The sequence below is a fragment of the Nerophis lumbriciformis genome, linkage group LG01 (assembly GCF_033978685.3).
Source record: "Nerophis lumbriciformis linkage group LG01, RoL_Nlum_v2.1, whole genome shotgun sequence".
Lineage (NCBI taxonomy): Eukaryota > Metazoa > Chordata > Actinopteri > Syngnathiformes > Syngnathidae > Nerophis > Nerophis lumbriciformis.
Genome location: NC_084548.2, coordinates 65772501 through 65785570, shown reverse-complemented (window position 1 = coordinate 65785570; position 13070 = coordinate 65772501). Strand labels below are relative to the sequence as shown.

The 13070-nt window shown below is 35.2% G+C and overlaps 1 protein-coding gene across 1 annotated transcript in view; it reads left to right on the top strand.

Moving 5' to 3' along the window:
* The window catches only part of itpr3 (inositol 1,4,5-trisphosphate receptor, type 3), a 152268-nt gene that overhangs the window by 68131 nt on the left and 71067 nt on the right, over positions 1-13070 (top strand). The window contains exons 20-26 of the mRNA XM_061924344.1: positions 3134-3385; positions 3456-3600; positions 9688-9832; positions 9901-10103; positions 10171-10291; positions 10362-10416; positions 12790-12955. Coding sequence (XP_061780328.1) covers positions 3134-3385; positions 3456-3600; positions 9688-9832; positions 9901-10103; positions 10171-10291; positions 10362-10416; positions 12790-12955 — 1087 coding nt within the window. The remainder of the gene's footprint in view (positions 1-3133; positions 3386-3455; positions 3601-9687; positions 9833-9900; positions 10104-10170; positions 10292-10361; positions 10417-12789; positions 12956-13070) is intronic.

Genomic DNA, 13070 nt, shown 5'->3' with positions numbered 1-13070 from the left:
GATAAATGACACAACATGTTACTGAAAACGTCAGCAGACTAATTAGGAGTCTTTGTTTGTTTACTTACTACTAAAAGACAAGTTGTCTAGTATGTTCACTATTTTATTTAAGGACTAAATTGCAATAATAAACATATGTTTAATGTACCCTAAGATTTTTTGTTCGAATAAAGCCAATAACGCATTTTTTTGTGGACCTCTTTATATAGAAAAGTATCGAAATACATTTTGGTATTGGTACCGGTACCAAAATATTGGTATCGGGACAACCCTAAAAGATACCTATCTTGAATGATGAGTCATGTTTGTCTCTGACAAGAACACTCAGAAGGATTAGACCTCTGCCAGGGCCATATTTAGTAAGAATAAGTTAGGCTACTTCCTGGTTTATGAAGATGATATCAGATGATTTTGGCGTGGGCGAAATGTTCCATTTAACGAGTTCATTGTTGTAGTGCAGGTCATGCAAAGGTCAATGTGACAAATCTGCAACTGAATGTAACCAAAGTTGAAATAGTTTGTGAACATAAGTAGATGGTATCGTTGTTTAACAAACCTACCGTAGAGCCGTTGGTACAAATAAAGTCGAAGTGCTACCTCGGTTTTCATCATCAAACAAAGGGTCAGTCAAAAACTGAGTTGTATGAAAACAACCAATGCAGGACACTTGATACTGTTACGGAATTGGCAGTTAGTATGTCTCACCCATTACTCACTTATCACTTCCTGTTCTGTTAGGTTCTCAGAGCGCGGGTGCCTTTGTTCATGGAGTCAACCTGGCTTTCCAACCAATATATATATATATATATATATATATATATATATATATATATATATATATATATATATATATATATATGTATTGTATTGTATTTATGTATGTATGTATGTATATATATATATGTGTGTATGTATATATATATATATATATATATATATATATATATGTATGTATGTATGTATGTGTGTATATATATATATATATGTATATATATATGTGTGTATATATATATGTATATATATATATATATATATATACGTATATATATACGTATATATATATATATATATACGTATATATATACGTATATATATATATATATATATATATATATATATATATATATATACGTATATATATATATATATACGTATATATATATATATATACGTATATATATATATATACGTGTATATATATATATATATATACGTATATATAATCAAACGTTTAATCAAATGCATTTTTTATTGATAACAATTGTGTGTCTATCACAATATATATTACAAAACCCAAAAGCAGTGAAGTTGTCACGTTGTGTAAATGCAAATAAAAACAGAATACAATCATTTGCAAATCCTTTTCAACTTATATTTGATTGAATAGACTGCAAAGACAAGATATTTAATGTTCCAGCTGAGAAACTTTGTTTTTTACAAATGTTAGCTCATTTGGAATTTGATGCCAGCAACATGTTTCAAAAAAGCTGGCACAAGTGGCAAAAAAGACTGAGAAAGTTGAGGAATGCTCATCAAACACTTATTTTGAAATCCCACAGGTGAACAGGCTAATTGGGAACAGGTGGGTGCCATGATTGGGTTTAAAAGCAGCTTCCATGAAATGCTCAGTCGTTCACAAACAAGGATTGGGCGAGGGTCGCCACATTGTCAACAAATGTGTGAGCAAATTGTTTTAAGAACAACATTTCTCAACCAGCTATAGCAAGGAATTTAGGGAATTCACCATTTATGGTCCGTAATATCATCAAAAGGTTCAGAAAATCTGGAGCGATCCCTGCACGTAAGCGGCAAGGCCGTGACCTTGGATCCCTCAGGCGGTACTGCATCAAAAAGCGTCATCGGTGTGTAAAGAATATCACCACATGGGCTCATTAACAGTTCAGAAAACCACTGTCAGTAACTATAGTTGGTCGCTACATCTCTAAGTGCAAGTTTAAACTCTACTATGCAAAGCCAAAGCCATTTATCAACAACACCCAGAAATGCCGCTGGCTTTGCTGGGCCCGAGCTCATCTAAGATGGACTAATGCAAAGTGTAAAAGTGTTCTGTGGTCTGACGAGTCCGCAATTCAAATTGTTTTTGGAAACTGGACGTCGTGTCCTCCGGACCAAAGAGGAAAAGAACCATCATGACTGCTTTATGTGTAAAGTTGAAAAGCCAGCATCTGTGATGGTATGGGGGTGTATTAGTGCCCAAGACATGTGTAACTTACACATCTGTGAAGGCACCATTAATGCTGAAAGGTACATACAAGTTTTGGAGCAACATATGTTGCCATCCAAGCAAGATCTTTTTCATGGACGCCCCTGCTTATTTAGGCAAGACAACGCCAAGTCACATTCTGCACGGGTTACAACAACGTGGCTTCATAGTAAAAGAGTGCGGGTACTAGACTGGCCTGCCTGTAGTCCAGACCTGTCTCCCATCGCATCATGAAGCCTAAAATAGCACAACGGAGACCCAAACTGTTGAACAACTTAAGCTGTACATCAAGCAAGAATGGGAAAGAATTCCACTTCAAAAATGTGTCCCCTTAGTTCCCAAATGTTTACTGAGTGTTGTTAAAAGGAAAGGCCATGTAACACAGTGGTAAAAATGCCCCTGGGACAACTTTTTTGCAATGTGTTGCTGCCATTAAATTGTGAGTTCATGATTATTTGCACAAAAAAAAAAAAAAGTTTCTCAGTGGGAACAGTAAATATCTTGTCTTTGCAGTCTATTCAATTGAATATAAGTTGAAAAGGATTTGCAAATCATTGTATTCTGTTTTTATTTACCATTTACACAACGTGACAACTTTACTGGTTTCGAGTTAATAACATAAAAACTATAATAGTTTGACAAAAACATTTGCAGCACAAACGAATGGGACCAGTTTGGGGAGATTTTGACAAGGTGGGAGGGGGGGGGGGGGCTGGATGACATCACTCGTCAGAAAATGTATTTTAGAATATTTAAAAAACCTGAATGGCAGTGTTATTTGAACATGTGCAATGATAAGAGGGGCCAACTTCACACAGGTGTGCTGAGCTGTGTACACTAATGGACCAGTCCAAGACCACCTGTGGTCAGGGGTCTGTAGTTGTTGATGTTTTTCCCTGGTCTCCTCAGGTACCAGCTGAAGCTCTTTGCCAGGATGTGCTTGGACCGCCAGTACCTGGCCATCGACGAGATCTCCAAGCAGCTGGACGTGGAGCTCATCTTCTTGTGCATGATGGACGAGACGCTGCCCTTTGACCTGCGCGCCTCCTTCTGCCGCCTGATGCTGCACGCCCACGTGGACCGAGACCCGCAAGAACTGGTCACGCCGGTCAAGTTTGCCCGCCTGTGGACCGAGATCCCCACCTCTATCACCATCAAAGAGTCAGTGGTCTGAAACAATGTGGCGTCGCTTGCTGGAAGCCTGCGAAACACGTCTGACCTTCTGCTTCAGTTACGACTCCAACATGGACGACAGCAGAGACAACAAGAAGAACCGCTTCTCCAACACAATGGTTTTCATGGAGGAGTATCTCAACAACGTACTCAACGAGGAGCTGCCCTTTCACAACGAGGAGAAGAACAAGCTGACGTACGAGGTCTGTACACACTCAAAAAATGCTGGGTTATTTTGGTAACCCAATTTATGGGTTGCTAGTAGGGGTGTAATGGTACGTGTATTTGTATTGAACCGTTTCGGTACGGGGGGTTCCGGTTCGGTTCAGAGGTGTACCGAACGAGTTTCCACACAAACATATTAAGTAGCCGCCTAAGCTAAAGTCTTAACAAGCTGCTCTGCTTTCTGCCTCTGTCTCCGACACAGCACCCAGCATTGTCCCACACACACAACCATCTGATTGGTTACAACTAGGGATGTCCGATAATATCAGCATGCCGATATTTTCGGCCGATAAATGCTTTAAAATGTAATATCGGAATTTATCGGTATCGTTTTTTTATTATCGTTTTTTTTATTTATTTTTTTATTATTAAATCAACATAAAAAACACAAATTACACTTACCATTAGTGCACCAACCCAAAAAAACCTCCCTCCCCCATTTACACTCATTCACACAAAAGGGTTGTTTCTTTCTGTTATTAATATTCTGGTTCCTACATTATATATCAATATATATCAATACAGTCTGCAAGGGATACAGTCCGTAAGCACACATGATTGTGCGTGCTGCTGGTCCACTAATAGTACTAACCTTTAACAGTTAATTTTACTCATTTTCATTAATTACTAGTTTCTATGTAACTGTTTTTATATTGTTTTACTTTCATTTTTATTCAAGAAAATGTTTTTAATTGATTTATCTTATTTCATTAATTTTTTTAAAAAGTACCTTATCTTCACCATACCTGGTTGTCCAAATTAGGCATAATAATGTGTTAATTCCACGACTGCATATATCGGTTGATATCGGTATCGGTTGATGTTGGTATCGGTAATTCAAGAGTTGGACAATATCGAATATCGGCAAAAAGCCATTATCGGACATCCCTAGTTACAATCATAGCGGTAACAACCAATCAGCAGTGCGTATTCAGAGCGCACGTAGTCAGTGCTTCTGCGGTGGGGTTAGCAGATAGGTGTTTAGCAGGTGATCATCAGGCAGCGGACTCTCCCCAAATTATAATAAACACCTCCCAGTCAACTACTAGTAACATCACTATGAGCCCGTTGACCTTCTAGAAACAAACTGCAGCTCAGCTCGCTCGCAGGCCTGGCTTGAGGTGAAGGCTAATTAGCTTTTAGCGTAACTTTAGCTCATTTTGCGGTGTGTGTGTGTGTAATGTAACTGCATCATTAAGCCTACATGAACTCCGTGGTGTTCAGGGATGAATAGTCTCTCCTATTTCTATTGTACTATTTTTTCAGCTATAGTTACATTTAATGCATTACTAATGATTAATTGTAATGTATCAGCCTAGTTTTGAATGGCAGGGTCCCTGCTATCACATGTTAAAAAAAATATAATGTTTACATAATAAAAATCAACTACAGGCCTCCCAAATGCTGTAATAAATTAAGCATGATGAGTTGACTTGAAACTGTTTAATGTTATACTTTTTATATGTAGAAGAAAAGTTTTGTAATTTTATTTAATCTGAGCAACAACTTGAGGCAGTTTAATGTTGATTAACGTGGGCAGAATTATTATAGTGTTCTCAATGTTAAAAGGATAAAGCCATTGTTTACAAATTTGGTAAATAAATAACCAAAAAATGTATATTTTGTTGTTTTCTTACTGTACCGAAAATGAACCGAACCGTGACCTCTAAACCGAGGTACGTACCGAACCGAAATTTTTGTGTACCGTTACACCCCTAATATATATATATATATATATATATATATATATATATATATATATATATATATATATATATATATATAGAGAGAGGGGGGGTTACCCACATATGCGGTCCTCTCCAAGGTTTCTCATAGTCATTCACATAGACGTCCCACTGGGGTGAGTTTTTTTCTTGCCCTTATGTGGGCTCTGTACCGAGGATGTCGTTGTGGCTTGTGCAGCCCTTTGAGACACTTGTGATTTAGGGCTATATAAATAAACATTGATTGATTGATAGTGTTGAGTTACATTTTGGAGTTATTTTATAAAGAGCTACACATTTTTTGGGTTATAAGGGTCTATTTTAACAAAATATAGGGATTTTCAAAATTACGCACCATTTTTGGGTTGTTTTTCAATGAGTATCTCATTTTTGCATTGATAGTGTTGAGTTAAATTTTGTAGTTATTTTTGTAAAGAGCAACACATTTTTTGGGTTATAAGGGTATTATTTTAACTCAATTTCTGGGTTTAAAAAAAAAAAAGCACCATCGTTGGGTTGTTTTTCAATAAGTAACTCATTTTTGGGGTGCTAGTGTTGAGTTACATTTTGGAGTTATTTTTATAAAGAGCAACACATCTTTTGGGTTATAAGGGCATTATTTTAACTACATTTCTGGGTTTTCAAAATTACGCACCATTTTTGGGTTGTTTTATAATGAGTACCGGTAACTCATTTTTGGGTTGCTGGTGTTGAGTTACATTTTGGAGTTATTTTATAAAGAGCTACACATTTTTTGGGTTATAAAGGTATTATTTTAACTCAATTTCTGGGTTTTCAAAATTACGCACCATTTTTGGGTTGTTTTTCAATGAGTAACTCATTTTTGGGTTGCTAGTGTTGAGTTAAATTTTGGAATTATTTTTATAAAAAGCAACACATTTTTTGGGTTAGGGTATTATTTTAACTCAATTTCTGGGTTTTCAAAAAAATGACGCACCATTTTTGGGTTGTTTTTCAATGAGTAACTCATTTTTGGGTTGCTAATGTTGAGTTAAATTTTGGAGTTTTTTATAAAGAGCAACACATTTTTTGGGTTATAAGGGCATTATTTTAACAACATTTCTGGGTTTTCAATATTACGCACCATTTTATTTTTTTCAATGAGTATCTCATTTTGGGTTGAAAGTGTTGAGTTACATTTTGGAGTTATTTTTTTATAAAGAGCAACACATCTTTTGGGTTATAAGGGTATTATTTTAACTCAATTTCTGGGTTTTCAAAAAAATTACTCACTATTTTTGGGTTGCTTTTCAATCAGTAACTCATTTTTGGGTTGTTAATGTTGAGTTAAATTTTGGAGTTTTTATAAAGAGCAACACATTTTTGGGTTATAAGGGCATTATTTTAACTAAATTTCTGGGTTTTCAAAAAAATTACGCACCTTTTTTTGGGTTGTTTTTCAATGAGTAACTCATTTTTGGGTTGCTAATGTTGAATTCGATTTTGGAGTTGTTTTTTATAAAGAGCAACACATTTTTGGGGTTAAAAGAGTATTATTTTAACTACATTTTTGGATTACGCACCATTTTTGGGTTGTTTTTCAATGAGTAACTCATTTTTGGGTTGCTAATGTTGAGTTAAATTTTGGAGTTTTTTATAAAGAGCAACACATTTTTTGGGTTATAAGGGCATTATTTTAACAACATTTCTGGGTTTTCAATATTACGCACCATTTTATTTTTTTCAATGAGTATCTCATTTTGGGTTGAAAGTGTTGAGTTACATTTTGGAGTTATTTTTTTATGAAGAGCAACACATCTTTTGGGTAATAAGGGTATTATTTAAACTCAATTTCTGGGTTTTAAAAAAAAAATGTACACACCATTCTTGGGTTGTTTTTCAATGAGTAACTCGTTTTTGGGTTGCTAGTGTTGAGTTAAAATTTGGAGTTATTATTATAAAGAGCAACACTTTTTGGGTTATAGGGGTATTGTATTAACTCAATTTCTGGGTTTAAAAAAAAAAGACGCATAATTTTTGGGTTATTTTTCAATGAGTAACTCATTTTTGGGTTGCTAGTTTTAGAGTTATTTTTTATAAAGAGCAACACATCTTTTGGGTTATAAGGGTATTATTTTCACTCAATTTCTGGGTTTCAAAATTACGCACCATTTTTGGGTTGTTTTTCAATGAGTATCTCATTTTTGCGTTGATAGTGTTGAGTTAAATTTTGTAGTTATTTTTGTAAAGAGCAACACATTTTTTGGGTTATAAGGGTATTATTTTAAGTCAATTTCTGGGTTTTCAAAAAAAAAAAAAGCACCATCTTTGGGTTGTTTTTCAATGAGTAACTCATTTTTGGGGTGCTAGTGTTGAGTTACATTTTGGAGTTATTTTTATAAAGAGCAACACATCTTTTGGGTTATACGGGTATTATTTTAACTACATTTCTGGGTTTTCAAAATTACGCACCATTTTTGGGTTGTTTTATAATGAGTACCGGTAACTCATTTTTGGGTTACTAGAGTTGAGTTATATTTTGGAGTTATTTTATAAAGAGCTACACATTTTTTGGGTTATAAGGGTATTATTTTAACTCAATTTCTGGGTTTTCAAAATTACGCACCATTTTTGGGTTGTTTTTCAATGAGTAACTCATTTTTGGGTTGCTAGTGTTGAGTTAAATTTTGGAGTTATTTTTATAAAGAGCAACATATTTTTTGGGTTAGGGTATTATTTTAACTCAATTTCTGGGTTTTCAAAAAAATTACGCACCATTTTTGGGTTGTTTTTCAATGAGTAACTCATTTTTGGGTTGCTAATGTTGAGTTAAATTTTGGAGTTTTTTATAAAGAGCAACACATTTTTTGGGTTATAAGGGCATTATTTTAACAAAATTTCTGGGTTTTCAATATTACGCACCATTTTATTTTATTTTTTTTTCAATGAGTATTTCATTTTGGGTTGAAAGTGTTGAGTTACATTTTGGAGTTATTTTTTATAAAGAGCAACACATCTTTTGGGTTATAAGGGTATTATTTTAACTAAATTTCTGGGTTTTCAAAAAAATTACGCACCTTTTTTTGGGTTGTTTTTCAATGAGTAACTCATTTTTGGATTGCTAATGTTGAATTAAATTTTGGAGTTGTTTTTTGTAAAGAGCAACACATTTTTGGGGTTATAAGGGTATTATTTTAACTAAATTTCTGGGTTTTCAATATTACGCACCATTTTTGGGTTGTTTTTCAATGAGTATCTCATTTTGGGTTGATAGTGTTGAGTTACAATTTGGAGTTATTTTTATAAAGAGCAACACATTTTTGGGGTTAAAAGAGTATTATTTTAACTTCATTTTTGGATTACACACCATTTTTGGGTTGTTTTTCAATGAGTAACTCATTTGTGGTTTGATAGTGTTGAGTTAAACTTTGGAGTTATTTTTTTATGAAGAGCAACACATCTTTTGGGTTATAAGGGTATTATTTTAACTCAATTTCTGGGTTTTCCAAAAAATTACACACTATTTTTGGGTTGCTTTTCAATCAGTAACTCATTTTTGGGTTGTTAATGTTGAGTTAAATTTTGGAGTTTTTGTAAAGAGCAACACATTTTTGGGTTATAAGGGCATTATTTTAACTAAATTTCTGGGTTTTCAAAAAAATGACGCACCTTTTTTTGGGTTGTTTTTCAATGAGTAATTCATTTTTGGGTTGCTAATGTTGAATTCAATTTTGGAGTTGTTTTTTATAAAGAGCAACACATTTTTGGGGTTAAAAGAGTATTATTTTAACTACATTTTTGGATTACGCACCATTTTTGGGTTGTTTTTCAATGAGTAACTCATTTGTGGTTTGATAGTGTTGAGTTAAACTTTGGAGTTATTTTTTTATGAAGAGCAACACATCTTTTGGGTAATAAGGGTATTATTTAAACTCAATTTCTGTTTTTTTTTAAAAAAATGTACGCACCATTCTTGGGTTGTTTTTCAATGAGTAACTCATTTTTGTGTTGCTAGTGTTGAGTTAAATTTTGGAGTTATTTTTATGAAGAGCAACACTTTTTGGGTTATAGGGGTATTGTATTAACTCAATTTCTGGGTTTAAAAAAAAAAGACGCACCATTTTTGGGTTGTTTTTCAATGAGTAACTCATTTTTGGGTTGCTAGTTTTAGAGTTATTTTTTATAAAGAGCAACACATCTTTTGGGTAATAAGGGTATTATTTTCACTCAATTTCTGGGTTTCAAAATTACGCACCATTTTTGGGATGTTTTTCAATGAGCAACTCATTTTTGGGTAAGAGGCTTTTTTCAGTGTAAGCGCCGCCTGCCATCGTTTCCTCCCCCTCCCTTCTCTTGACTTGCCTCCTGTTTCCTGTCCAGGTGGTGAGCCTGGCCCGCCATCTCATTTACTTTGGCTTCTACAGTTTCTTTGAGCTGCTGCGACTTACCAGGACGCTGCTGGGCATCATTGACTGCAGGCCCAACCCCTCGCAAAGTAGCGCCGTGTTGCACGAGGACGCCTCAGGTTTTGACAAATGCACAAATGAATAGTCGTCTCGCGCTTTTATTGTGAAAAGTCTCGTCCGTCTGTAGGGAAGAACGTGAAGCGCTCCATCCACGGCATGGGCCAGATAATGACCACGATGGTCCTGAACAGGAAGCAGTCCTTATTTGGTGGGCCAGGTTCCCGGGGGGCGGGGCTGGGCATGGACGGACAGCGGGCGACTAAAGACAGTATCGACAAGATAGACCTGACCGTGATGGACACCAAGCTGAAGATTCTGGAGATCCTACAGGTGAGTGAGAACACCCCTCCCCCTGTTTCCTGTATTCGTCACCAACATCCTCTCTCGCCCTCGCCAGTTCATCCTGAACGTGCGTCTGGACTACCGTCTGTCCTTCTTGCTGTCCATCTTCAAGAAGGAGTTTGTGGACATTTACCCGCTGGCCGACGCCGACGCCACCACCAGCATGGAGCAAGCAGGTGCGTGACCAAGCCAACGCTAAAGGGGAGGGGCTAAGTGCAACAACATAACGTGCGTCTCTTCCTGCAGCCGCCATCAACCTGCAGCACATAGGAGAGCAGGCCGAGGCCATGTTTGGCGTCGGGTACGTCCCACTATGCAGGGAAAAAACTCCACAAATACACAAACATGTTTTTACTCACGAGAGGGACAAGCGGTAGGAAATGGATAGATGGGGAAAAAATAATTTGCAAGTATAAAAACAATTTTCTTCACGGTGGCAGAGGGGTTAGTGCATCTGCCTCACAATACGAAGGTCCTGAGTAGTCTTGGGTTCAATCCCGGCCTCGGGATCTTTCTGTGTGGAGTTTGCATGTCCTCCCCGTGACTGCGTGGGTTCCCTCCGGGTACTCCGGCTTCCTCCCACCTCCAAAGACATGCACCTGGGGATAAGTTGATTGGCAACACTAAATTGGCCCTAGTGTGTGGATGTGAGTGTGAATGTTGTCTGTCTATCTGTGTTGGCCCTGCGATGAGGTGGCGACTTGTCTAGGGTGTACCCCGCCTTCCGCCCGATTGTAGCTGAGATAGGCTCCAGCGCCCCCCGCGACCCCAAAGGGAATAAGCGGTAGAAAATGGATGGATGGATGGAAAAACAATTTTCTTCAATTAAAAAAAAATGTTCACAAGTATAACAACAATTTTCATCAATTGAAAAAACAATTTTCAAGCAATATTCCACCCTGCACCATCCACACACTTTTACTCGGAGCACTCGTAATTGGCGCTCTACAACCACAGGTGGTGCTGCTGAGTCAATTTAAGTCCGCCAGACCCACTGTTATTTGCGCATGATGCCGTCCGCCAAAAATAACAATGAAGAAGAAGCAGGGGTAAAACGGGGAAACCAGCGCGACCTGTAAGTTAACCTGGAAATTTCCCTAATTGTTTTTATATTGTGGATCATTCTTTTAGTTGCAGAAAAAACTATTTTTAAGAAAATTAGTTTCTATAGCTGTGAATCTTTTTTTTTTTTGATTTCCAAAAATATTTTTCATATTTGCGAATCTTTTTTAAATTGAAGAAAATAGTTTTTATATTTGCAAATCATTTGTTTTATTTGCACAGAATTGTTTTTATTCTTGCGAATCGTTTTTTTTTTTTTAAAGACACTTGTTTTTATACTTGCAAATTGCTTTTTTACTTGCAGAAAATAGATTTTATGCTTGCAAATTGTTTTTTTTATTGCAGAAAATTGTTTTCATGCTTGTGAATTGTTTTTTTCAATTGAATAAAATTGTCTTATCTACTTGTGAATTGTTTTTTAATTGAAGAAAACTATTTTTTATACTTGTTACTCATTTTTTTTATCTTAAGAAAATGTATTTTTTACTTGCAAATCATTTATTTTAATTGCAGAAAATTGTTCTATACTTGGAAATCATGTTTTTACTTGCTGAAATTTGTTTTTTTCTAGTTTTTAATTGCAGAAAATTGTTTTATACTTAGAAATATTTTTTTTACTTGCAGAAAGTAGTTTTTTTTCTTGTGACTATTTAATTTAAGAAAATGTGTATTTTTTGGTTAAAAAAATAATTTTTTAATTGAAAAAAATTGTTTGTTTTTTACTTGCGAATCGTCTTAATTTTATTCTGACTCCCTATTTTAATTGAAGAAAATGTTTTATTTTGCTTGCAAATAATTTTTTAATTGAAGAAAATAGTTTTTATAATTGCAAATCATTTATTTTACTTGCAGAAAAAAAAATTGTGACTCATTTTTATTTAAGAAAATGTGTTTTTTTTAATTGCAGAAAATTGTTTTATACTTAGAAATATTTTTTTTACTTGCAGAAAATAGTTTTTTTCTTGTGACTATTTAATTTAAGAAAATGTGTATTTTTTGCTTAAAATATTTTTTTAATTGAAATTTTTGTTTTGTTTTTTACTTGCGAATCGTCTTAATTTTCTTCTGACTCCCTATTTTAATTGAAGAAAATGTTTTATTTTGCTTGCAAACATTTTTTAATTGAATAAAATTGTTTTTATAATTGCAAATAATTTATTTTACTTGCAGAAAAAAAATTGTGACTCCCTATTTTAATTTAAGAAAATGTGTTGTTTTTTTCTTGCGAATCATTTTTTTAATTGAAGAAAAAAAAGTTCTTCTTGCGAATTGTATTTTTAATGAAAGAAAATAGTTTTTATACTTGCAAATATTTTTTTTGTAATTGCAGAAAATTGTTCTATACTTTGAAATCATTTTTGTACATGCAGTTTTCTTCTTGTGACTCCCTTTTTTAATTCAAGAAAATGTGTTTTTGTTTTTCTACTTGCGAATCGCTTCCTTAATTGAATACAATTGTTTTTTGTTTTTTTACTTGCAAATCGTTGGGTGTGAGTACAAACAAGTTTGTGTGTTTCTGGAGTTTTGGCAGGAATTTCACTCCATATTCCAGTGTGGCGTGTCTAAAATGAGCCACGTGTCTAATTGTGTGGGTGCGCGTGTACGTGCACAGGAAGGGCAACAGCATCCTGGAGGTGGACGACGAAGGAGGTCGCATGTTTCTGCGGGTTCTGATCCACCTCACCATGCACGACTACCCGCCTCTGGTGTCTGGAGCTCTGCAGCTTCTTTTCAGACACTTCAGCCAGAGACAGGAAGTGCTGCACACCTTCAAACAGGTCACACACACACACACACACACACACACACACACGTTTTCTTGCCCGAATAATTAATCCGAGCTAACGTCGGTGGCTTTTTCAAGCCGCAATCTCTAATTTAGTCCCAGTGAAT